The 27,804-nt window shown below is 36.3% G+C and overlaps 1 protein-coding gene across 5 annotated transcripts in view; it reads left to right on the top strand.

The window, feature by feature from the left end:
• Positions 1-27,068, top strand: part of LOC143752916 (NACHT, LRR and PYD domains-containing protein 3) — a 38,058-nt gene extending 10,990 nt beyond the window's left edge. Inside the window, exons 2-11 of one of the 5 annotated variants that reach the window (XM_077245604.1) lie at positions 6,339-6,607; positions 7,018-7,062; positions 10,321-12,163; positions 12,527-12,700; positions 13,415-13,591; positions 18,644-18,817; positions 20,134-20,307; positions 20,760-20,933; positions 23,881-24,054; positions 26,184-26,356. In XM_077245604.1, coding sequence (XP_077101719.1) covers positions 6,349-6,607; positions 7,018-7,062; positions 10,321-12,163; positions 12,527-12,700; positions 13,415-13,591; positions 18,644-18,817; positions 20,134-20,307; positions 20,760-20,933; positions 23,881-24,054; positions 26,184-26,214 — 3,225 coding nt within the window. In that variant the 5' untranslated portion in view covers positions 6,339-6,348 and the 3' untranslated portion in view covers positions 26,215-26,356. Of the gene's footprint in view, positions 1-6,338; positions 6,608-7,017; positions 7,063-10,320; positions 12,164-12,526; positions 12,701-13,414; positions 13,592-18,643; positions 18,818-20,133; positions 20,308-20,759; positions 20,934-23,880; positions 24,358-26,183 lie in introns of those variants that run through there. The other 4 variants (XM_077245606.1, XM_077245605.1, XM_077245607.1 and 1 more) reach the window with 4 other exon arrangements.
• Positions 27,069-27,804: the final 736 nt, after the last annotated feature.

The following is a 27,804-nucleotide window of genomic DNA, read 5'->3' as shown; positions in this document are numbered from 1 at the left end:
AATTCAATTCAAATGTATTTGTATAGCGCTTTTCACAATACACATTGTCTCAAAGCAGCTTTACAGAAATTGCATTTCGGAAATGTACATAGAAAAATACAGTTAGTTAATCAAGTATTAATTTATGGCATAACATATCGCCGGCTTTGAGTCGTCTCTTCACAGGCGTCGAGTCGTCTCTTCACAGGCGTTGGGGCATCTGAAGTCTCCGTGAGAGGCTGGATACAAACTGGAGCTGACGAACGCTATTTACCTCGGGACTAGCGTCCCGAGATAACAGCAGAAAGGCAGATGGGAAATAATTAGCATAGCTGATGTTCATAATGTTAATGCATTCGAACTGATTCAGCAGTAGTATCAAAGGTTAAGGATTAAGTGAATGCTTGGTTAAAGAGATGCGTCTTTAATCTAGTTTTAAACTGGGACAGCGAGTCTGAGTCTCGTACAATATCAGGAAGGCTATTCCAGAGTTTAGGAGCTAAATGCGAGAACGCCCTCCCTCCTTTAGTGGACTTAGATATCCTAGGAATGACCAGAAGCCTCGAATTTAGTGATCTTAAAGAGCGCGATGGATTGTATGGCGATAGAAGGTCTGTTAAATACACAGGAGCTAAACCATTTAGGGCTTTATAGGTCAGTAGGAATACTTTGTAATTGATACGTAACTTAATAGGTAACCAGTGTAGAGATGATAAAATAGGTGTTATATGATCATATTTTCTTGATCTAGTAAGAACTCTAGCAGCTGCATTTTGCACTAACTGTAGCTTGTTGATTGAGGATGCAGGACAACCAGCTAATAAAGCATTACAGTAATCTAGTCTCGAGGTCATGAATGCATGAACTAACTTTTCTGCATCAGAAACAGATAGCATGTTGCGTAGCTTAGCAATGTTTCTAAGGTGGAAAAAGGCTGTTCTTGTAATATATGAAATATGATTTTCGAAAGTCAAGTTGCGGTCTAGTATAACACCCAGGTCTTTTACTGTAGTGGATAAAGTAACAGGACATCCTTCTAAATTAAAGTTGTATTGTAAGGGATTTTGTGGGTAGTTTTTTGGACCAATAAGTAGTACCTCCGTTTTATCTGAATTTAATAGCAGGAAATTACACGTCATCCAGCATTTTATATCATTTAGACACTCTGTCAATTTAGATAAGTTAGTGTTTTCATCTGGTCGTGATGAGATATATAATTGAGTGTCATCAGCATAACAGTGGAAATTAATTCCATGTTTTCTTATAATATTACCAAGTGGCAGCATATATATTGAGAATAGCAGAGGGCCTAACACCGATCCTTGCGGCACTCCATAGTCTACTGACGTTATCTTTGATTTTTCCCCATTTAAACAGACAAAATGGTAACGGTCTGATAAGTACGATCTAAACCAGCTTAATGCCTGTCCCTGAACACCAGTGTAGATTTGTAGTCGATCCAAGAGTATTTTATGATCGATAGTATCGAACGCAGCACTAAGATCGAGTAGAACTAGTATTGAGATACAGCCTTGGTCAGAAGCTAAAAGTAAATCATTTGTAATTTTAACTAGCGCAGTTTCTGTGCTATGATGCGGTCTTAATCCCGACTGGAATTTTTCATAGATATCATTTTCTTGTAAGAAAGAGCACAATTGAGCGGACACAATTTTTTCTAGTATTTTAGACATAAATGGAAGATTTGAGATGGGTCTGTAATTTGCTAAGTTATTTGGATCTAATTGCGGTTTCTTAATGAGAGGTTTTATTACTGCCAGCTTGAATATTTTTGGAACATGACCTAAAAATAAAGACGAGTTAATAATATTAAGAAGAGGCTCTTCGACTACAGGTAACACTTCTTTCAGTAGTTTAGTGGGTATTGGATCTAATAAACATGTTGTTGGTTTAGATGCAATGCTAAGTTTATTTAGCTCTTCCTGTCCTATAGTTGTAAAGCGGTGTAGTTGTTCTAGAGGGGCCATAATTGAGGCTGAATCATAAGACATCATAGAGGATTGTATATTTACAATTGTGTTTCGGATGCTTTCTATTTTCTCATTGAAGTAATTCATAAAATCATTACTACTATATTGTAATGGAATATTTTGCTCTGGTGATGTTTGTTTATTTGTTAGTCTAGCCACGGTGTTGAATAAAAACCTTGGATTATTTTGGTTATTTTCTATTAGTTTGCGGAGATGCTCAGCCCTGGCTGCTTTTAGAGCCTTTTTATAACGTGACATACTGTCTTTCCACGCGATTCTAAAGACCTCTGAATTAGTTTGTTTCCATTTACGCTCAAAGTTACGAGTTTCTCTCTTGATTGCATGCGTAGCACTGTTGTACCATGGTGCTTTAGTTTTCTCTCTAACCTTTTTTAATCTAATTGGTGCAACAATATCTAGTGTACTAGAGAACATGGTGCTCAAACTGCTAGTCATTTCCTCTAGTTCATCTGTTTGTTTGGGTGCACTGCGCAGCTGAGATAGATCAGGTAAGCTATTTGAGAATCTATCTATAGTTGTTGGAAGGATTGTTCTGCCTGGTTTATAACGTGGCGCAACATGACAAATTTCAGCAGTACGTATTATACAAGTTACCATGTAATGATCAGTGAGATCATCACTTTGCGGTATAATATTTATATCAGTTGGATTGGTTCCATATGATATAATTAAATCTAGTGTATGATTTAGACGATGAGTGGGACCACTGACGTTTTGCGTGACCCCAAAGGAGTTTAATAAATCTGTAAACGCAGTCCCTAACGCATCATTTGTATTATCTACGTGTATGTTAAAGTCTCCAACAATTATTGCTTTATCGACATTGACCAATAGATCTGAGAGAAAGTATGCAAACTCTTTTAGGAAATCAGCATAGGGCCCTGGAGGTCTATATAGGGTAGCCAAGGCTAGAGATAATATGGATTTGTTTCTTGCATCTAAGAGCGTAACATTTAGCACAAGTACTTCAAACGAATTAAACCTGTGACCTGTTTTCTGAGTAACATTAAGAATATCTCTATAGATTGTTGCAACACCGCCGCCACGACCGATCAGACGGGGCTCATGCTTATAACAGTATCCTGGTTGAGAAGACTCATTTAGACCGAAATAATCATTTGGTTTAAGCCAGGTTTCAGTAAGGCAAAGTACATCGAAACTATTATCTGTGACCATTTCATTTACAATAACCGCCTTAGGTGTGAGCGATCTAATGTTTAGAAGACCTAGCTTTAGAAATTGTTTTTGTTCACTGATATTTAGATTTTCTGGTTTAATTACAATAAGATTTTTGCTAGATCCTACACTAGATTTATTGTTTGGCCTCACTAAGCGAGGAATAGACACAGTTTCTATATAATGTTCTACACTACTTATATCAATTAAGTTGGGACAGCAAAGACTGTGATTTGGACTTTGACTTACTAGTCATATGGTGTGTAACGTCTTGGAGATGTTGTCCGACAGAACAGCCGCTCCGATTCTGCTGGGGTGCAGGCCATCAGCACGGTAGAGCCTAGGTCGCTCCCAGAACAGATTCCAACTATTTACAAAGAGCAGTTTCTGTTCATTACACCATGAAATAAGGCTATGTCCTCGCTGTCTATGACACTAAAGCAATAAAAAACAAACTTCTCATCTTTTCTTGGTTTATCTCCTATTTTCTACTCATGAATGCACTGACTGATTCAACATTACAACCTTTATATAATTCTAATAATTCATTTTGATAATGAGAATTTATTCATTATTTAGCAGTAAGGGTTTTAAAAAAAACTTCATTGCTTGTCTTATTTTTGTGATTATCAAACTTTGCACTCTAGTAAAAATGAAGAGAAAAATGAGAAATAAGGAAATTATTCTCAAAACAATTTACAGATTATTCTCTCTCTCTCTCTCTCTCTCTCTCTCTCTCTCTGTGCGTATGCGCGACTGCTGTGGGTGAGTGAGCGTGTGTCTGAGAGTGTTTGCGATCTTTGCTCTATCTTTTCTTATTTTGATGTTTATATAGATTTTTGTTGGTGATTTTTAAAAGCACAGGTAGTAGGGTGGTGGAAGTTACAGCGGCTGTTCAATCTGTTGACGCGCTGGCATGGCGTTAAGGTCCCGGTTGGCGTGGAATGCTCCATTGAGGAATGTAGCCTCGCTGTTGGAGAGATTGTTGGGCATAGTTGCATTAAGTCAGCGTCGAGAATGAACAGTGCAATTGTATTGTTTTTGGAGTCAATTGAATCAAGTTGTTGAACAAGTGATTGTAATCAAAGACGAACATATTGGAATTTTCCCGCTTGTTAATCCAGCAAAAAAAAGTTGTGATTTCAAATGCACCTTCATTTATTACTGACGAGATTTTAGAACATGAATTGGCAAGACGTGCAAATTTTCGGTAGTAAAAACGGTAGCAAATCCCCACTTTTGAAACATGTATTGTCTTTTCGTAGTTAACTTTTCATGATTCTGAAGGGGGATGCAGAAGAATTAAATATAGCACTGAAGTTTAAAGTAGAGGGATTTGACTATGTGATTTTTGCCACAACTGAGATGATGAAGTGTTTTAGGTGTGGGGAGGTAGGACATCAAGTTCGTTTTTGTCCAGAGCAAAACAATGCTCCCCAAAGTGATGTAAATAAACAAAAGGTGATTCAGGCTGTAAAGGAACCAGAGCCAACCTTAGGTACACAAAAGTCTAGTGAAACTGCAAACACTGATAAAGAAAATAGTACTGAGGGTAAGAAAAAGAGAAATGAGATTGATAAAAATGTACTGGATGGTGAAATGATAAAAGATGTTTTGTGAGCTGAACAATAAGCATGTTGTTGAACATGGAACATGAAACATTGTATTCCTTCAGTATCCCTCACAGCTTTGGTTTATTTGTCAAATATTAAATAAGGATATGTCCTCGCTGTCTATGACACTAAAGCAATAAGACACAGAGTAAGGACTATGCCTATGTCATCTCTTCATTGGCTTCTAGAAGATCCTTTAGTTAAAGGTGCAACACTGGATGTTGATAGACAAATAATGCCTGGAATGATGAAAATATTAGTAACAGCAAAAATGATCACCTTAAGACAACTACTGGAAGTTGCTGGAAATGACTTTGATAATGTGAATGCTGTGACACAATGTTTGGGAATCCGGTCACAGAGAGTGGTGGATCGTTTTTTGGACAATGTTAAGAAAACTCTGAATGATGAAGGCAAGCTTTTAATTATGAAATTTGACAGTGGAAGATCTGTACCAGATGTAAATTACATTTATCCAAACATGGACATTTCACCAAAGTTTACTGAAGAGGAAATTTCTCACCGTTTACTTGGGGCTAAAAGATTAGAAAGGTTGGATTTTTGCTCTGTGAATGAAAAAAAGGTGTATGAATTATGTGTTAAAATGTTAAAACAAGGAAAAATTGAAAGTGCGGGTTGAAACGCCATGGGCTGTTCATTTTGGTGTTAAAAACGATTGTAAACCTGTGTGGAGGAGTGTTCAAGCCAGCATTGACCAGAGCAAATGGGGATTTGCAGTGGGGAATACTGCACGTTATTGTTGCTGTAAATGCGTTTGTTAGCATAATTAATTCAGCAATTGATAGCAAATGTCCATTTTGTAATCAGAGTGAAACTATTTTTCACTGTTTTGTACATTGTGACAGGCTTAAATTATTTGTGATGCTTAATTTCATGTTTGTGGATTTTAAAGTAATATTTCCAATGGTTGGTTTAATTTTTGGTTTCAAGTTTTGGAAAAAAAAAAGAGAAAAAAAGGGCAACTTGTTATCTTTGTTGTTGGAAAAGCAAAAATGGCTATTTATCTGACAAGAAAGGAAAAAATAGATGGTGAAGTTGGTCGGTTTTAAGTGCAAGTTTAATAAAAGTAAGAATTAAATTTGATTTTTTATTTTATTATTATTATTAAGAATATAGAGGAATTTGAAAATGTATGGAATTACAAAGAAATGTTGTGCTTTGTTAGAGTTGGAGAATACATTTTTGCTAAATGTCTTGAGTAAAGTGTATTTTCGTTAATTGTTTTTAAATTATTTAATAAATTATTTTATTTATTTTTTAATAAAAAAAAAAAAAAAATTCTCTCTCTCTCTCTCTCGCTCATAATCTTTAGAATGAATTGGTATCATTCACAATCACTATTGTAATGTTTAGTATTTTCAATGTGACATTTTTCTTTTATTTCTAGTCTGCTCTGAAATGTGACTAATGTGACTAAATGTGACTAATGTGAGACTATCTTATCACAGAATCATTTCATTATACAAATTTATTTACACACATTGCATCGATCCCTTCTGTAAAAGTGCAACTATTTGAACATTTTTTTCTTTTCCAACAGTCCATGAAGGATGATGGAAACGGTTTTAGACCTGCTCATATATATTCTGGAAGACCTGGAAAAAGACTATCTGAAGAAATTTAGATGTCACTTAAACCAACATAAACCCATTCGAGCTGGTAAACTGGAGAATGCTGGTGCCACCGATATAGTGGATATAATGATAAAGTGTTTCGGAGAAGAAGAAGCTGTGAAGATCACACTGAACATCCTGAGGAAGATTAACCACAATCGGCTGGTTGAAGAGTTACAGAACAAGTACACTGAAGGTAATACTGGAAAGAATAGAGAACGAGAGGCAGCATAGGTTCATAAAAATGTACATATTAAGAGGCAGCCATGATATAAGTTTTTATTTTCAAATAAAATTCTTATGTTCAAGGCTGCATTTATTTGATCAAAATAGTTAAAATATTGGGAAATATTATTACAGTTAAAATAACTGTTTTCTATTTATTTTTTTTATTTTTTTCCTGTGATGCCGAAAAATGTACTGCTGAATTTTCAGCATCATTACTCCAGTCTCTTAAGTGTCACATGATTCTTCAGAAATCATTCTAAGATGCTGATTTGCTGCTTAAGAAACATTTCTGATTATTATCAATGTTGAAAACAGTTGGTGATGCAGTGCCATTTTCAGGATATTTTAATGAACAAAGTCCTATTCTTTTCTCCACAGTACAAAAGTCATTAAAAGAAGCTGAGAAAGACATAAGAAAACAAGGTGAACCTTTCAAATGTCCTTAAAGTGGGACCAAAAAATATTTTAGCATGTTTGATGTATACTAGGGATGTAACGGTACACAAACATGACGGTTCGGTACGTATCTCGGTATTGAAGTCACGGTTCTGTATGGGTTTGGTACAGCAGGCAGGAGAAAACCAAACACAAACTTGCTTTTTCATTTTTCTTTTCTTTTTTAATTAAAGGCACAATACGCCGTTAGAGGTCGCCTATTCAAAACAAAGGGATAGCTTGATGACGCCGAGATTGAGCGTGAAATCATGGGCGTTGTTGTCTTCACCTCATAGCCGGTGGAAAAAAATCCGACGGGTCTCGGGCAAAAATAATATTAATGGATGAGATTATCAACGTTACTGTAGAATGAAGCAGAGCAGGGCTGAGTGATGTGGGAGCAGATCAAGGCCACTGGAGTGATTGCTAATGAGAGACGAGCACAAGACATGGCTTGAGAGCAGGGGAACTTTTATTATGCTGCAGACGCTGCTTCCGCTTCTTCCAGTCAAGTGTATTTGGGGTAATACAGCGCTGTTTTATCATTTTCATTAGTCTGTTGAAAATTATGTTATAAAGTTTTTCTGTGCGTTCACTCGGCAGCTGCTATGAGACACTCGTTTGCCACTGCAGTAAGCTAGATTGATATTAGAATGTCATATTATTAAATGCTGGATGGCTTGTGTTGCTAAATGGCATGCAATTCATTTTAAAACATTGTATGACAGAGAAAATGCTACATTACTATTACTAAAAATAAAGCTGCATCTGATTGTTATGTTAGCCACTTGACAAAATAGTGTTTATTTCTGAGGCATGGTAAAAACATGGTACTGGTGGAAAATCAAGAAAACAAGCTATTCAAACAAAAAGACTAACAGTGTTGAGCTATATAACAATGATTAGTTTTCTGTATATAAATGTATCCAAACAGTTGTTCCCTTGTCTAATAAAACATATAATATATTAAAGTAGGGCTGGGCGGTATATCGAATTTGTACAATATATCGATATTTTTTATCCCCACGATATGGAATGAGTCAATACCGTTTATATCGATACAGTAGTTTGATACGAGCACATCTGAAAAATAGCGGAGGACGCAGTGTGAGCTCCTGCAGTGAAAGTACATGGTAGCCTACAATTTGTCCTAAACATGACACAAGCTTATATTAAGCGCTTTAAAATAACTGGTAAGATATAGTTAACAAGTTTAAAGCAGCTTGACCTGTCAGATGCTCTGACAGACTGTTGCTGACTGACAGATAAATAACTTAATTGCGCTGTTTAATGCGTTTGAGATGTGCATGGTGCTTTCCTCAGTGCTTAACTTACATTTCACAGGTATATTCTCCATCTGTAAATGTTAGAAAATCAAACAAATATGTCCATTTCACTGTCAGGAGAGGACGAGCTTCTTCAAGTGAATCTCCGCTAAAATTCAAGCTTCCGGTAATGAGCGCCGCCGCGCGAATGCACGCCAAACAGACAAGCACAATAGAATAGTAGCGCAATAATTCTGACTAAAATATACATAGGCTATTGCTAACATATTTGTTGTTGGAGACAATAAATGTGCCATATGTGGAATTTTAAACCTACAAGTATATTTTTATGAAAGTGACCATTATAATGAGGTAATCAAATGCAGGCTAATATAATTAGTTTGTGCTTTTGTTTTTATTTTCATTTTTAGTTTAGCCTTTAGTCATTTTAAAAACAAAAGAATTATATTTGTTTTTAGTTTGTAATGTTACAATGTAATGTGATTTTAACCACCTTTTTGCACATAATATATTGCATAGCCTACATTTACATTCACTATATTTGTTTCCATATCCTTCAATATCAACATTGTTTGGATATCATTGAGCAGGATGTGAAATAATTTTTTTTTAAATAAATACAGATTTTCTTTATCCAAGTAGAAAAACGTAGAAAGTACCGAGATATATATCGTATATCGCCATTTAACCAAAAAATACCGAGATATGATTTTTTGACCATATGGCCCAGCCCTATATTAAAGCATATTTGGTGTTTCCATGGTTTCTGCAAAATAAAACCGTAAATCGAGGGTGACGCAGGTATGGCGTCAATGATAGGCGATGCAATGACATGGTCCGTGTCCTGGTTAAAATTGCCTTTTTCTTTGGATTTAATCATTCTTGGAAGCATCTGGGATAATGTACACAAGTCAACAAAATATATGACACTGTTCTAGTGTTTTTTGGATATTTTAGTAAAAGAAATTACATATTGTGCGTTTAAACTGTTTTTTTTTTTTACAATTGTGTATATGTGTTTAAATACATTCTATTATAAATAAATATTTCTAAAGTATAAGAAATCTATCTTAGCTACCGTATATGGGGAGCCCCTAATTACAAATTACTATAATACTAAATATTACAATTAAAAACAAAGCCCAAATTATTAAATTCAGTTGCTAATTATTTTTAGATATATAAATCAACACTCAAATAATAAATAAAAAAACTGTAAATTGCACATAAGGTAAGTTTTGCAATAACTTCTAAGTCTAATTTTCAATACATTTTTTGAAATATAATCATTTACACAGTGGCTGTCATAAGCTGTTTTGATGACAAATGTATTTAAATATACATTAAATAATCAAGACATAACTAACTGGTTAAGTAAATATAATGAATTGGCTATATAGTGCATAAATAGTGCTACGTGAGATATTATTCTGAAGCTGTTTTATTGATATCTTTCCACAGTTGAAACACTGGTTGAGAGATGTAAACATCGATCGATCGTCTCTTTTTCTGCACTTTTTACTGGTAGCAAACAGCCTTGCATTGCCGTGCATTACCTTCTGGATTGGAGTGGGGATTGTCTGTGACTGAATGTATTCATTGTGCGAATGCATGCACCAAACCGTGACGTCCATACCGTACGGTTCAGGACGAATACCTGTACCGTTACACCCCTAATGTATACTGATCTCAGCTATGAATTTAAATAAAAACATGTTAAATGTTAACTGTAAGTTACCTTACCATATATGTTGAACAACTTTAAATATTTAACATCACATTAATTTACTGAAAACACCATCAAATTGATGCTCTTTTCAAGTGAAAGCTATGAATTACCATGTAATTTATGGTTAAAAAAATATTTTTGTTTTGTGTTACATTTTAATGTTATTTCCTTAATGTCTATTGCATTATTTTAGTGTTGTGTTACTCTGATGGTGTTTTGTTTGTATAACAGATTATTTATGGCTGCAGGAATTTTTGAAAACTCACAAAATTAACATGAAGGAGAAAGTAGAACACATTTTTGAGTGTAAAAAGGAAAATGAAGCACATCTAAAGGATGTTTTCACAGAACTCTTTATTACGGAGGGGGATCTTAAAGAAGTCAATCAAGAACATGAGATTCGGCAGATTGATGACACCATTAAACCCCGTAAATCACAGAACAGTTCAATCAAATGCAATGATGTATTTAGTCTGAACAAAAGTGAAAAGAAAAAGATTGTTTTGACCAAAGGCATCGCTGGCATTGGAAAAACTGTCTTAGTGCACAAGTTCATTCTGGACTGGGCAGAAGGAAAAGCCAATCAGGATATAGACTGTGTTTTCCTACTTCCATTCCGAAAGATTAACTGCATTAAAGACCGAGAGATCAGTCTGCATGAGTTTCTTCAGAGATTTAATCCTGAACTGAAGAAACTGGAAACAGCAAAGATATGTAAGATATATAGTTGTAAGCTTGCGTTTATCTTTGATGGACTGGATGAGAGTCGACTCCCTTTGGATTTTGACTGTGAAATTGAAAGCTGTGAGGAGCGATCATCTATAGATCAACTGTTTACAAGTCTGGTAAATGGGACTCTGCTTCCATCAGCTCACATCTGGGTGACCTCACGACCAGCAGCAGCCAATCAGATCCCTCCTGAGTATGTGTTATTCACGGAAGTGCAAGGATTCACTGACCAGCAGAAGGAGGAGTATTTCAAAAAGAAATTCAAAGATGAGACTCAGGCCTCCAGAATAATCTCACACATTAAGAAATCTCGAAGTCTGTACATCATGTGTTACATTCCCATGTTCTGTTGGATCATAGCCAATGTTCTTCAGGTCATCCCCATCGGTAACGATGCAGAGAACATCAACACGACACTCACTGAAATATACATCCACTTCCTGCTGATACAGATGAACATGAAGAGCCAGAAGTATGACAGAAAAACAGAAAGAGAACGTACCAACCTCTTAGATTCCAATAAAACAATGATTTTGAAGTTAGCCAAGCTAGCGTTTGAACAGCTGAAGAAAGAAAACTATGTGTTCTATGTGGAAGATCTAAAAGCATGTGGTATTGATGTGAGTGAAGACTTTGAGTCCACAGGAATGCTCACTGAGATCTTTCAGCAAGAAGCTGGACTTCATGAGATGAAGGTCTTCTGCTTCGTGCATCTGAGTGTTCAAGAGTTCCTTGCTGCAGTGTACGTGTTTCACTGCTACCTGATCAAGAAAATGGACGAGCTGCAGTTTTTCTTTGAAGAAACTCAAAACAGAGTTAGGAGCAAAACGTTTCTTTCTTATTTTAAAAGAGACAAAACCCCCAAAAATATTCCCTTGCATATTCCCTTGCATGATTTACTAAAGAAGGCTGTTGAGAAAGCCATTCAAAGTCAGAAAGGACATTTAGACCTATTTTTACGGTTTCTGCTGGGCATTTCACTGCAATCAAATCAGAACCTGCTCCGAGGCCTGATCTCACACATGGAAGACAGCAAAGACAGCATCACAGAAATAACCAAACATATTACAGAACAATTACTAAACCAGGATATCTCACCTGAAACGTCAGTGAACCTGTTCTATTGCTTACTGGAGCTCAATGACAATTCATTATATACAGAAATCCAGAGATACTTCAGATCATCTCCAGAAGGAAGACTCTCGTCTTCCATGTGCTCATTGATGGCTTACGTACTGCTGATGTCAGAGGAGGTGCTGGATGAGCTCGACCTAAAGATGTACAAGACATCACGGGGAAGTCGAATGAATCTCCTGCCAGCTGTGAGATGCTGCAGAAAAGCCATGTAAGTAACTTGTTGATTGCTGTTTATTGAATTTTTTCTCTACTCTGAAACTTTTTTTTGTTTAAGTGCTGTGATGAAGTTGCAATGTGAAGTATCATGTTTTACTTATTTGGGAGAGCAAAATCTGTATTTACTACAATGTATTTACTAAACAATATTTATAGCCTTTTTTTTTTAATTATGAATATTTTTTTTCACTTGGCTGTCACATTTGTTCCAACATACATGACTTAAATACTTACTAATAATGGAAAGCTTGAATGTTCACAGAGAACATGACATAACCTATCAATGTCAAACAAACATTGTTCCAACAAGATAAACACACAATAAATGTCTTGGTCAAATATCCTGTTTTTTCAGACTCTCCTCGTGTGCACTTGATGACACCTGCTATGAAACTGTGGCTTTGGCCCTGCATATACTAAACTCATCCCTGATAGAGCTGGACATGAGTGACAATGAGCTGAAGGATTCAGGAGTGAAGCTTCTCTCTGATGGACTGAAGAGCCCAAACTGTCAGCTAAAGAAACTGAGGTTTGAGATTTAGATGTGTTTTTAAATGTTGATTTCACACAACATATACACAAAGTATGATTACCCAAACCAAATAAATGATTGAATGTAATTATAATGTAATAAAGACAATGACAAAATTATCTGAATGTCTGAGCAACATATTATAATATTACTGCATCAATAACAAAATGATTGCAACTCACACGACAAGACCAAAAACTAAATAGAAATACATAAAAAACATGAATAACCTATTTAAATACATAGAAATTCCATCACACATCATGGCTGGTGTAATGGGGTCTGGGTGGAATATGAGGTTATTTCTGATTGTTGATCAACATAAATAACCATATTATAGATCCAGAAATTCAACCAAATTATGGTAACATTCATATTAGACTATAAGTACCCCTGTGTTCAACTCCCAGCCTAACAAATTATTTATTTAGAAACCAAGTAAAAACAAGAGCCCCAAGAGGAAATGATGAATATAATATGATAAATAAAAGAACTACAGAATATGATAAATAATGATGAGAAATCCACTGCCAGATTTTCTTCTGTTAAATGTCTTTAAAGCGTGAAATGTGACTGGTTAGTATATAGTAAAATAAAAGATAGCCTGTAAGATCTGTCATGTTATTGTTCTAAACTTTAGCTTAAGCTGTGAAGTAATTTAAATCAAAATTGATGTTTAATTATTAACCTGTTTTTAATTATGCTGTTCAGGTTGGCAAATTGTAATCTTACTGATCAGTGCTGTGAAATCAGTCTGGCATCAGTTCTACAATCATCAAACTCCCATCTGATAGAGCTGGACATGAGTGGCAATGAGCTGCAGGATTCAGGAGTGAAGATGCTCTCTGATGGACTGAAGAGCCCAAACTGTCAGCTGAGGAAACTGAGGTTTGTGATTTCAATAATTCATTCAGTAGTCAAATCCATAAAGCGTCTGCTGGTAAATCTAAGGTAAACTAAGTTGCTTTCAATGAGTGCTGTGCAGTGATATACACAGTAGCAGCTGAACAGCTGTTTCACATCACAACTGTTACTAAATCACCACTGGAACTCTGGGTTGACCAATCAGAAGGCAGTAGCAGAATTATAAGTTTATGCGTTGAAAAATGTTTCTTATAAAACAGATTGTTCCGTTTCTTGATTATGACTGACTGATTCTTGTTCAAAGCCATTGTAAAATACCCTGAACAAACAATGGTTCTCCACTAGCAATAGCAACTTTATTTATATAGCAAAATTAAAACAACACAAGTTGTGTGTGTGTGTGTGTGTGTGTGTGTGTGTGTGTGTGTGTGTGTGTGTGTGTGTGTGTGTGTGTGTGTGTGTGTGTGTGTTGAGTTATTCTCTTACTGGAAAACAAGAGGATGAAAATCAAAGAATGAGACTACAGTTTTCAGTTTATAAATTTACATTTAATTGCAGGGTAGGCGATTTGTTTCAGAAACATTTTTGTTATGCTGGTTGAAAGTCTCTTCACATCATTATCGCAATTATGTTAAGTGGTCTAAATGTACTTATATGCTATAATACAATAGTATTGACAATATAGTATTGATAATATTGACAAAGGCAGGTGATGACAAAACATGACGAGTCCATGTGGTGTGAGAGTGTGGCAGAAATAGTACTGAGGTCCATCAAAAGATCTTAAGTATATTTGATTGTGCTGAAGTGGAACTATTGCAAGTATAAATTAAGTATAATTTAGGTACACTTTTAAATATCCTGCATTTAAAGAATTATATTATGCAAGAATTATATTATAAATTTCCTGCAATTAAATAATGATATTATACAGAGATGATACTATCCCTTACTAATATAATTAAAATAAAGTTTACTTAAAAATAAAGTTTAATTACATCAATAAGTCTCAAGTGAAATGTTAGTACATATGGTAATGGTGTTGTTTTATACTTAGTATGAAATAAATTACATTTTGTTTTAGGTTTTTTCACTAGGGGAGTGCGGTGCATATCTATGAAGGAGAGCTGTGAGAGTCTCCATTAATTTGTGCATGTATTAAGTTAATGTTTAACTATTTTAAAGCACTGAATCGCTATCAAATCGCGATAAATTTGATTATTAGCATTTTAAATCGATTAATAACCGAAACAATGATTCACGACTTAAAAATACACAATTCAAGATCGATGCAAATGCATAGTCAGGATTTGTAATCGATGCATCGAGAAAACGAATGAATTGTTTCACTCCTATTTATCATTCATTATAATAATGTTATACAATTTAATGATACCTTTTGTAGAGTTACTAAAAGTAAGCCATTACTTTGAAGTATGCCACTTGAAATCATGTGAAATCATTAATAATGCTTTTAGAGTGTAATGGGTATCACTCATCCAAGATGGCGCCGCGGATGGCTGCCTCGGTGTGGAGCTCTCCAGCTATTGTGTTGTTTTTGTTCGTTTGTTCTGCGTTTAGTCATTCTTTTCCTATCAGTTTCACCAAAGACGAACTACTGGACATTAGGAAACACACACCAGAAACCTTTTCTACAGTTTTTGATTATTCGGACGTTTTGCTGGACATTCTCGTCGGAGGGGCAGCGTTGTTGTTCAAACGCGCGTTCAGACGCAAACGCGGGAAGCGAGCCGGCGCGCTGGTTAAACTCCGCGAGCGCGGCCTGCGCACTGCACTCCCCAGCATTCATCTCGCGAATCTCCGATCCCTTCCTAACAAAACGGATGAACTTCTTCTCCTCACCCACACTAACAAGGATTTTTTAAACTCTGCTGCTTTGTGCTTCACTGAAACCTGGCTGAGTGAAGCCATACCGGACAACGCAATACATCTGCCGGGCTTCCAGCTGTTCCGAGCGGATCGCATCGCGGAGCTAACGGGGAAAACGAGAGGTGGTGGATTGTGTTTCTACATTAACGAAAGTTGGTGTTCAGATGTAACAACACTGAAGAAGATGTGCTCTCCTAATTTAGAGGCACATTTCATAAACTGTAAACCCTTCTACTCGCCTCGGGAATTTTCCTCTTTCATTCTCGTGAATGTTTACATCCCTCCAGACGCGTGCGCGAGCGCGGCGCTACAACAGCTGGCTGAACAAATATCTGAAACGGAACAAAGGTACCCAGACTCTCTTTTAATCATTCTTGGGGATTTTAACAAAGCAAATCTTTCCCGTGAACTACCAAAATACAGACAGCACGTTACATGTCCCACCAGAGACAGTAATATACTGGACCACTGTTACACCACAATAAGAAATGCATATCACTCCGTCCCACGGGCAGCTTTGGGGCTCTCTGATCACTGTTTGGTTCATCTCATACCGACCTACAGGCAGGAACTGAAATCAGCTAAACCTGTGTTAAGGACTGTGAAAAGATGGACTAATGAAGCAGAGCAGAATCTACAGGCCTGCTTTGATTGCACTGATTGGACTGTTTTTGAAGCTGCTACCAATGATCTGGATGAGCTCACAGATACTGTAACATCATATATAAGTTTCTGTGAGGATACATGCATTCCTACCAGGACATTCTTATCATTCACTAATGATAAACCATGGTTTACTGGGAAACTCAAACACCTTCGTCATGCCAAAGAGGATGCTTACAGAAGTGGGGATAAAATCTTGTATAACCAGGCCAGAAACAGATTGACAAAGGAGATCAGAGTTGCTAAAAGGAACTACTCTGATAAACTGAAAAACCAGTTTTCATCCAACGACCCATCATCAGTCTGGAATGGCCTGAGGAACATTACCAACTACAAGTCACCATCCCCTCGATCTGTGGACAATCAACACCTGGCTGACGATTTAAATTCATTTTACTGCCGGTTTGAAAAGCCCTCATTCACACCACACACCCGGTCTGATCTGCACTTCACACATTCAGCATCACCTCCTGTTCTCCAATTATCACTCCCCCCTCCTGCCATCCAACCTGAGCTTAAGGTCTGTGTGGAGGACGTGAGCCGAGTCTTCAAAAAACAGAAGACTAGGAAAGCCTCAGGCCCAGACGGCATCTCATCTGCTTGTTTAAAAGCCTGCGCTGACCAACTGGCCCCGGTCTTCACGCAGATCTTCAACAGATCATTGGAGCAGTGTGAAGTTCCCTGCTGCTTCAAACGCTCCACTATCATTCCTGTCCCCAAAAAACCCAAAATCACTGGACTTAATGACTACAGACCTGTCGCTCTCACGTCTGTGGTCATGAAGTCGTTTGAAAGACTGGTGCTGGCCCACCTGAAGGACATCACTGGACCCCTGCTGGATCCCTTTCAGTTTGCTTACAGAGCAAACAGGTCTGTGGATGATGCAGTCAACATGGGACTGCATTATATCCTGCAACATCTCGACAGACCAGGGACTTATGCAAGGATCCTCTTTGTGGACTTCAGTTCGGCCTTCAATACCATCATGCCTGGTCTTCTCACAGCCAAACTGACCCAGCTCTCCATACCATCCTCGATCTGTCAGTGGATCACCAGCTTTCTGACGGACCGGCAGCAGCGAGTGAGACTGGGGAAACACACATCCAAGACACTCACAATCAGCACTGGTGCTCCCCAAGGGTGCGTTCTCTCCCCACTGCTCTTCTCCCTTTACACTAATGACTGCACTTCTAAAGACCCCACTGTCAAGCTCCTGAAATTTGCAGACGACACCACTGTCATCGGTCTCATCCGAAACGGTGACGAGTCTGCTTACAGACTGGAGGTTGAACAGCTGGATGCCTGGTGCAGTTATAACAACCTTGAGCTGAACACGCTCAAAACAGTGGAGATGATCGTGGACTTCAGGAGGAACAGCTCAGCACTCCTCCCACTCACCATCATGAACAGCACTGTGGAAGCAGTGGAGTCATTCAGGTTCCTGGGCACTATCATCTCTCAGGACCTGAAGTGGGACAATCACATTGACTCCACTGTGAAAAAGGCCCAGCAGAGACTGTACTTCCTTCGCCAGCTGAGGAAGTTCAACCTGCCACAGGATCTGCTGATTCAGTTCTACTCAGCCGTCATTGAGTCTGTCTTGTGCGCTTCCATCACTGTCTGGTTTGGTTCAGCTACCAAATCAGACATCAGGAGACTACAACGGACAGTCCGTACTGCGGAGAGGATTATTGGTGCCCCCCTGCCAAACCTCCAGGACCTGTACTCTTCCAGAGTGAGGAAGAGAGCAGGTAAAATCATCACAGACTCCACTCACCCTGGACACCACCTGTTTGAACTGTTACCGTCAAGACGGAGACTCAGATCACTGGCCACAAGAACATCTCGGCACAGGAACAGTTTCTTCCCACAGGCCATTTCCCTCCTGAACAGTTAACACTCCTCCCAAGGCATATGCCTGTAAGTGCAATACTCCCACTGTTTAGTGCAATATCCCACAACTCAGGTGATACTTATATGTAGATTTATTTATTTATAATATTCAAAACACTGTAAATAGGTTCATAATCTGTAAATCTGAAAATGTCTATTCTGACTAAACCCAACTGTGATAGTTTTATTCTTATATATTTATACTTTCATTTTTTATTCTTATAATTTGTAGTATTATGTTTCATGTTGTATTTGTATATGTCCACTGGAAGCCTCAGTACCAAAACAAATTCCTTGTGTGTGCAAGCACACTTGGCAATAAAGCTCTTTCTGATCTGAAAATCTTCTGATCTGTATAAAGTGACAGCCAACAGAGATCTTACATATCACTTGTATAAAGCTTGAACAATTGGGATTGGTATCAGCCAATCATGATGACAAGAAATCGGTAGTCACTATTGGCTACTTCATTTACTCAAACATGACTATATCCCTCAGGAGATACAAATCTATTTACTTGCGATACTCTGGATTAATTAAATTTCCTTTTCGACTAATTTGCTACTCCTATTTTTGTCTTTGATTTATAAATGGATGTGTAATTATTCAGTTTTCTTTTATTCTATTCAGTTTGACAGACTGTTATCTCACTGGTCAGTGCTGTAAATATGTGGCATCAATTCTACAATCATCAAACTCCCATCTGATAGAGTTGGACATGAGTGGCAATGAGTTGCAGGATTCAGGAGTGAAGCGGCTCTCTGATGGACTGAAGAACCCAAACAGTCAGCTAAAGATACTGAGGTTTGAGATTCATTTATGCTTTATGCTGATGTATTATATAATTTATAACTATATATTTAATATTAAGTAGGTCTTTTTTTCTTCTATTTAGTTTTGGTTGAGATACAATGAGTTTTTTTAGATCACATAGATAATCGACAGGAAGCTAAGTGAAAGAGAGAGAGGGAGACGGGATTGGAAAAGGTCCCAGAGTCGGGACTCAAACTCAGGTTGCCCAAAACTCAACCTGTCTGAGTTTCGCTATGTTAAGTAGATTCTATGTATTCACATTCATAGACAGCTCAATCAGGAGTTACTAAATTTGGCCCATCTCACACACCAATCACAATTTGATGAGATAAAACCATATAAAATTACCACCGACGTGCATGTAAACAGTAAACAGATTAGGCTTTTGCATCACGTTCTGCTTTGTAACTAACTTGGTGTGTTAGTTTGTCTTGATTCAAATGAGCCAACACACAACATAAAATAATGCCAAGCATCCTGTGTAGCTTAAGCTATAAGACTTCCGAGATCTGATTGCATCACAATCCTGATGCAGTGTTTTCCAAAGTGATTTTAAATTAATGGAAACTGGATCTCGGTTATTGTGGGTAGGGACGATGTGTTGAGACTAATCGGACAAATGGTTTTACAGCTGAAGAGTGCTTGTGTTGGATTGATTGCTCAGATTGACAGGTCATGATTTCCCATGCACCATAGAATAGGAGCGCACCGCTGAAACAGTGCTGGAAGATAATCCAAAACTAAACCAAACTTGATTTTAGGACCTGTAATATATACTTTCTAATAGCCATCATGCCAAGCATAAATAACCAAATAAATCAATAAATTGCATAGCGTTTTTCTGGGGTTTTCACAGCAGTGTTAACATAAGAACCTCCAAACATGATCAAGACCTATTTTCTTCTAAATTTTAAAGGTTTTTTTTTCTATGAAATGAGACAATGTACTTAATGATACCTTGTTGTTGTTTTTTGTGTTGTTTTTGTAGAGTTACTAAAAGTAAGCCATTACTTTTAAGTATGCCACTTGGTATCAGCCAATCATTATGAGAAAAAATCGGTAGTCGCTATCGGCTACTTCATTTAGTCAGAACCTAAAACCCAAACTTACTCAAACATGACTATTTACTTCAGGAGACACACATCTATTTACTTATGATCCTCAATATCTGGTAGATGGCTGTCCAGATTGACTGGTGATCAGAACCATATTCTCCATATTCTGTTTATGAAGTCAGAGAGATTCCACTTTTATCAGTATATATTAAATGGAAGTGTAATTAGTCCTTTGTTTATTGTTCTGTTTAGATTGGCAGGCTGTGCACTCACTGGTCAGTGCTGTGAATATGTGGCGTCAGTTCTACAATCATCAAGCTCCCGTTTGATAGAGCTGGACATGAGGGACAATGGCCTGCAGGATTTAGGAGTAATGCTGCTCTCTGATGGACTGAAGAGCCCAAACTGTCAGCTGAAGATACTGGGGTTTGAGATTCATTCAATCAGTATTTTGAAGCATTATAAATTGACTATATGTTTAATTTTGATAGGCTCTTTAATGCATGCATATTGACATTCATATATAAGAGTCATCTTCTCTAAAAAGAAAGAAGAATATTGTTGTGCAAAAACAATTTGTCGAGTGTCAACAGCACAGTTTATGGCACCGTTGATGCAGCATTTTATTTACTCAGAACCTAAAACCAAAACTTAAACACAGCTATTTCCTTCAGGAGATACAAATCTATTTGCTTATGAACCTCAGTACCTGGTAGATGGCTATAGATCAACAGGCGATCAGAACCATATTCTCCTTTCAGCAGAACCTATAATTTATTTTTAAAAAGAGAGATTCCACCTTTACCAGTATATGTTTCTATGGAAGTGTAATTATTTGTTTTTATTAATAATAAAATGGTAATTATTATTCTGTTCAGATTGGCAGGCTGTAAAATCTCTGGTCAGTGCTGTGAAATTGTGTCATCAGTCCTACAATCTACAAACTCCTGTCTGAAAGATCTGGACATGAGTATCAATTACCTATGTGATTCGGTAGTAAAACTGCTCTCTAATGGACTGAAGAGCCCAAACTGTCAGCTGGAGATACTGGGGTTTGAGATTCCAATGTCTTAATGTTTGTTGATTTGATACACATCAGATATGATTACAGAAACCAACACATTATTAAATGTATTTTATTAATAAGTCTTGAAAATGAAGATATAATCAACAGACTGCTTTTTAATATTACTCCAGTTGCAATTGCGTTAAACATCACATGGCAAAAAAAATTAATAGGAATAGAAAACATAAATTGCATATTTAAATAAAGACAAATTTAGGAAGCAATAATGTTTTATTACTAATCTACAACTTACATTAAATGCAGTTTAAAATTAGCTAAATATTTGATTGCCTCATTCAGGTCAAAAGATTGAACAATTGAATGGTTTCACAGACAGGGATTAGATTAAGCCAGGAATAGGCCTTAGTTAAATTAGGACATTTAAGTAGCCTTTTTAAACGCGTCATAGAAAAAAACAGTACTAGTGTGCATCTTAAAGACAAATCAATGGTGCCATGTTACTTCCAGTTAAGACAACTCAAACATGCAGTTTAGTTTGGGATTAGGCTTAACCCTCAGGGGTCTGAGGGGTTTTCTGGGTCCTGGAGGTGTTCTGACATGCTCTGACATTTGTGCTTTTTTCAGTTATTTAAAAACATGTTAATGGCAAAGGTGTAAATTCACTCTATATAGCACAAACGGGGCTACCGTATTATGTGAGCAACATGTATGTACATGTTTGTATTTTTGAGAGAATATTGTTTATGCATGGTTATTGAAAAAAGTAAAACTTAAAGTGTCTGAAATAAGGCCACCAAACACATAATAAATATGTGTCTACAAGACTTTTGACTAATGGGCATTGTTGCCTAGAATTTTTGCTTCAAAATGATCTGAAAATCATCCTGCTTAATCATTTACACAAAACAATACATTGATTTAAATTTTGTAAGACACCTTTTGTTTGGAAAGGCAATATGCGTGGAGGCGTGTTCACACCTGAGAAGACAAAGGCCGGATAATGTGCCACATACATAATGAGCTGCATATTAATTAGCCCTTTCACACAGGAATGTCACAGGGTCCCAAAGAACGCAAGGACAAAAGAAATTATCTATATATACATATTTTACAATTAGAAATTGTAACCAATTACAAATAGGTTAGAATTACAACAATAATTACAATTTTAACAATATTTCAAGTGTATTCTTTCTTTGTAAAAAGTATACATTTTATCACACGTATTAAAAAAGGTAAGGATTCATTATTTTGAATATTGGAACAAACACTATAATAACATCTTAGTTGATAATTCAATATACCTACTTTATTTTTGACAAAACATCATATAGTATATTTAACATGAGCAGAAATTGGTGAACAAAAGCTTAGCTATTTAATGTGACAGTAGTCTTTTTTTACAGTCAAAACTTTATAATCTATCCAAAACTAATCACAAAATCTTGTCTAAACATTCTTATTTAGTCTGTAACATATTGTGTATGATATATTAGCATATACATGTTAATTTGCAGTTTGTTGCTTATACAGACATTTTATTTCAACATATTTCAGTCTATTTTTACTCATCTTAGTAGGCTATAGCAATATAGTTTGGATGTGTTCATGTAAATTTAATAACATGTTTACTAATGTAGATGCGAGATTGAATGAACGGCACAGACACGCGCTGTATAACTGTAGTAAACAAAGTGGCGATACCAGCTCACTTTTTTCCTTATCAGTGCAAAAGAGACTCAAATTACTCTGTTGATTTTGATCTTACATATAAGTGCTGTACATCATTACATCCTGTTAAGTGTCTATTTTTCTTGTGGGTACTCACAATAAAAACAAAGTGTTGTGCTTTTCGTCAAATAAAGAAAAATAAACATGATGCGCGTTTTACCCTCTCTCGTCAGTGAGGTCCATTCTGAAACGCGTCCGAAAAATTAACTGTAACTCTGTCAATATTTGTCACAGAGATACGAGAGATTTCTCTTTATGAATCTGAAATTCTCTTCCTTTAAATGAAGTAATTTATATAAAAAACAAATATTCTCAGTTTATGTAATCTGTATGAAAAGAGAGAGGTGTCAGTATTTTTCTTTCCAGCTCATTATACCTCATTACGCGTTACGTGTCACACAGACACGCAATTCATAATTGAACAGTCTTTTTGCGGATTATAGACACTATTCAATATCGTGATTAGAACAAAGCACTTAAGAATAAATGACTTACTACATCAGCTGGATCCGTTGCTCCTCGAAATGAAACTACCAGCACTTCTGGTACATTTTCCAGGGTTATTAGATAGTATTATTCCTCACAGGGTAGGGATACGCTGTGTTCACAGCGGTAGTAAGAAACTTACTAAACATGATTTTATAATCCAGCTGGTGGGCGTTGGCATGTTTGCATGGCTTGCCTTAGATCATTTGCGTTTGAATACCGCGCGCTCTCCGTGGGCGTGGCACATTAACGCGTAGTGAGGTATAATGAGCTGGAAAGAAAAATACTGATATCTCTCTATTTTCATACAGATTACATAAACTAAGAATATTTGTTTTTTTATATAAATAACTTCATTTAAAAGAAGAGAATTTCAGCTTCATAAAGAGAAATCTCGTATCTCTGTGACAAGTATTGACAGAGTTACAGTTCAATTTTCGGACGCGTTTCAGAATGGACCTCACTGACGAGAGAAGGTAAAACGCGCATCATGTTTATTTTTCTTTATTTGACGAAAAGCACAACACTTTGTTTTTATTGTGAGTACCCACAAAAAAATAGACACTTAATAGGATGTAATGATGTACAGCACTTATATGTAAGATCAAAATCAACAGAGTAATTTGAGTCTCTTTTGCACTGATAAGGAAAAAAGTGAGCTGGTATCGCCAGCGATAACGCCGACCCCAGAGGGTTAAGTTTTGTCTGTGAAACCGGGCACTAATGTAACCGATATATTCATTGTTTCTATTTAGATTATCAAACTGTGAGGTGACAGATGAAGGCTGCTGTTTTTTGGCTTCAGCTCTGCGTTCAAACCCCTCACACCTGAGAGAGCTGGATCTTAGCAACAATCGCACGGGTGAATCAGGAGGCAATATGCTCTCTGATCTACTGAATGATCCAAACTGCACACTGAACAAACTTGAGTATGTTGAGCAATAAGATTCATTCTGTCCTGAGAATTTCTGTATATGTGTTTCAGCTTTACCAAGCGTAAAGTGGAGTATGCCATTCAAAGGAGGCTGTAGAGCTGCAAGATATGGAGGAAAATAATGTTTATTTAGTTTTTCTTTAAATAATTTGGTTACATGTAATTTTCAATTAAGGCTTCTTAAAGAGATATTTCAGCCAAAATGAAAATGTTGTCATCATTTACTCACCTTCATGTCATTCCAAACCTGTATGACTTTTTTTTGTGAAATATAAAAGACATTTTCTTCTCAGTGAAACATTCTTCAAGATATCTTTTGTGTTTGGCAGAAGAAGATCAAACAAGTTTGATTATATTTAGGTTAATATTTTAACATTTGGCTGAACTATCTACTAATCTAACAAAGGGATTAGTCAGGTTTTAGTTGGCTGAAAAATCATTGGGTTGTTTCTTTGATTAAATAATTTTACTGTTTGGTTTAATAAGAAGTTCAGATATAGCCATGCTGCTTGTGCTTGGACTGATGGTTTGTCATATTTACTCTCTGGGTAGCAACACATGATCTACTGTACAGGTTTCACATGGCACTTTTGAGTTTACTTTATAGCATTTAAAACCAAAATACACCCCTAAAGGGATCATTCTGATAAAGCTAACACATGTTTAGGGTCTTTCACTCAGGGTTTTTTCATCTGTCTGCACTATTTCTTATAAAAAAGCATTAGACAGGTGTCTTTGACCATTGTAATACCCTTTGTTATTTTTCCTACTCTTGATTAATATTGTAGCAGATTAGCTTGAAAGGGAAATATGTATAATTAATTAAAACAAATTATAATTAATAATAAATATTTGGATTCGTTTTAGAATTGACTGTATCAAAATGAATAGTACAATTATTTAATCAGTTCGTCCAACAAACAGACAGCATAATCAATTATCAATTTTCGGAAATAAATGATCTTCCTGGCCAAGAAAGAATAAACTTTTCCTACTGTATAAAGTACTAACAGGGTAATAGCATAGATAGATCAAGATATTTAAGTGACTGTATTTGTGAGCAGCAACACAGAGACAATAAATCGTGGATACAGTGCATCCGGAAAGTATTCACAGCGCTTCATTTTCACAATTTTAAGGGGAGAGCATTTTTTGACGTCCATTCGTTACAATATTGCTTAATTAGCTTTAAATATGAACCATAGATGTCTATGCTTTTCATTATTTAGTCAGGTAGGTAAACATGTGGTTGTGTTAGACAAATATATGACCCTGGACCACAAAACCAGTCTCATGGTTTTTTTTTTGGTTTATTGATTTTATATGATTTATACATCACCTGAAAGCTGAATAAATAAGCTTTCCATTGACATGTTTTGAAATTCTGGAATCTGAGGTTGCAAAAATTTCTAAATATTGAGAAAATCGCCTTTAAAGTTGTCCATTTCTGTTTGCGACTGTGCTGCATCCACTCACAAAAATACATTTTTGATATATTTAAGGTAGGAAATTCACAAAATATCTTCATTGATCATGATCTTTACTTAATATCCTAATGATTTTTGTCATAAAAGAAAAATTGATAATTTTGACCCATGCAATGTTTTGTTGGCTATTGCCACAAATACAGTATGTCTGTGCTATTTATGACTTTTGTGGTCCAGGGTCACATATGAGCAAAATATAGGATGTTTATGTTTGTGTGGGTGGGTTTACTTGGCTATATTTTAGTCTAACAAAACCTCCCTTGTTACATTTTTATAAATGCATTTGATTAAATTAAAATATTTATTTCTAAAATGCAACAAGTTTTCATTTATGGGTAGGGCTTGTTTTTGGTTAACATTTTTGGGTAATATTAGCTTTTTTATAAAACAATAAAATTTTATGTTATGCCCTCATTAAGATAACTAAGTAAACGTGTGTGTGTGTGTGTGTGTGTGTGTGTGTGTGTGTGTGTGTGTGTGTGTGTGTGTGTGTGTGTGTGTGTGTGTGTGTGTGTGTGTGTGTGTGTGTGTGTGTGTGTGTGTGTGTGTGTTTGTAGTGGGGATCATGGGAGAGATTCTTATGACTATGACACAGTAGATCTGTTGTTTTGTGATGTTAAATGTTGTTTCTTCTTAGGTTAACACCTCTGTGGTCTCACACTGGATAAAAAACACAGCAAACACTCGTCTCATTATGTCTGATGAGAACATCATAGTTCACACATGTGAAGAGGATCAGTTCTATCATCTTCCAGAGAGATTTGATGAGGATCGTCAGATTCTGTGTAGGCCTATTGGAATCACAGGTTGGCTGAAATATCACTCGCATATAAAACAATCAGCAGGAAGAAAACAAATAGACAGTCAATTTGGATTTAACTATAATTTTCTTTCTTTTTCCCACTCTGGTTATTGTCTTTTTTCTTCTTTTTTTGTAGTTATTCATAGCTGTTGCAATATTTTATTCAGATATAGGTAAACAGGTACTGAACAGGTACTAAAATTTAGGTAATCCAAAGTATTTAAGATTCTGAAATTATTATGGAAAAATATGTAAATTAGTAATCTAATAATGATCTTGGTAGAAATCTGATAATCCAGTTTGGAAAATAACAGATTATTATCTTAATGTAATTGGTATGATCTATTTTGTAGCATTAATATCAGTGGGCAATGCTCTCCTAATTCCAGTGGACTAAAAGTATCTGAACTGGACCATTTGGCATGTAAGGGTTCAGGTGGTAGTATTTTTAATTAAGATATCATTTGAGGATAACATATTCTGTTAGAATAAAAGCTAATAGTTCCTGTTTTGGGCTGGATATATTTCATTTTGACAATCACACTCTCATATCCACACAGACTGCGTTTAATGACCTGAACAGGGATATAATTGGAAGTGAATCAGTGTAAATTGTCTGCATTCGTTGTGATTTTTTTCCTCATCAAGATTATATAGTCCATATGTTACTTTTTTGCTTTTCTTTCAGGGATAAAAAACTTTATAAATGCTTTTATATCCGATTATAATGCTTCTTTGTGCGTTCGCTCGGCGGCTACTATACAGGTGAAACTCGAAAAATTAGAATATCGTGCAACAGTTCATGTATTTCAGTAATTCAAATTAAAAGGTGAAACTAATATATTTAGTATATATAACTATATAAATATGCATGATTATACTTTTCAGAGGGCTGACATTTCTGTATTTAAAATCCTTTTTTTTATTGATTTCATGTAATATTCTAATTTTCTGAGCTTTTGAATTTGGGGTTATCATAAATTTGGAAGCCATAATCATCAAAATTAGAACATTTTCACGATATTCTAATTTTTCGAGTTTCACCTGTACTTTAACATTCAGAGAGCACCCCATCACAGGCCATTCTCGAGCAACCTGCACACCATGGCCAAACACCTCTTGCTATGGGATCAGCTCAACCTGCGCTCGCTAAGAGCACCGCACGTGCCAGGCATTCTGAACCAGGGTGCGGATATGCTATCCAGAGACAATGCCCTCCCAGGGGAATGGTCTCTTGACCCACAAATGATTCAGATGATATGAAGCATCTTCGGCGAGGCAGAGGTCGATCTCTTCGCCTCAGAAGACAAGGCTTGTTTTAAAGGGGTTCCCATAGCGTAAGCTACTTACGCAGTACGAGAGACCTCTCGAAAGGGGATGTCTCGGTTACTTACATAACCTCGGTTCCCTGACAGTATGTACCGAGTATTGCGTAACCCGCCGTGCTACTGTGCTT

Source organism: Siphateles boraxobius, unplaced genomic scaffold, assembly GCF_051911475.1.
Source record: "Siphateles boraxobius isolate OS27281-9 unplaced genomic scaffold, OSU_SipBor_1 27, whole genome shotgun sequence".
In the NCBI taxonomy this organism is placed as follows: domain Eukaryota; kingdom Metazoa; phylum Chordata; class Actinopteri; order Cypriniformes; family Leuciscidae; genus Siphateles; species Siphateles boraxobius.
Note: the sequence above shows the minus strand (reverse complement) of the source record. Positions and strands in the feature narration are given on the sequence as shown.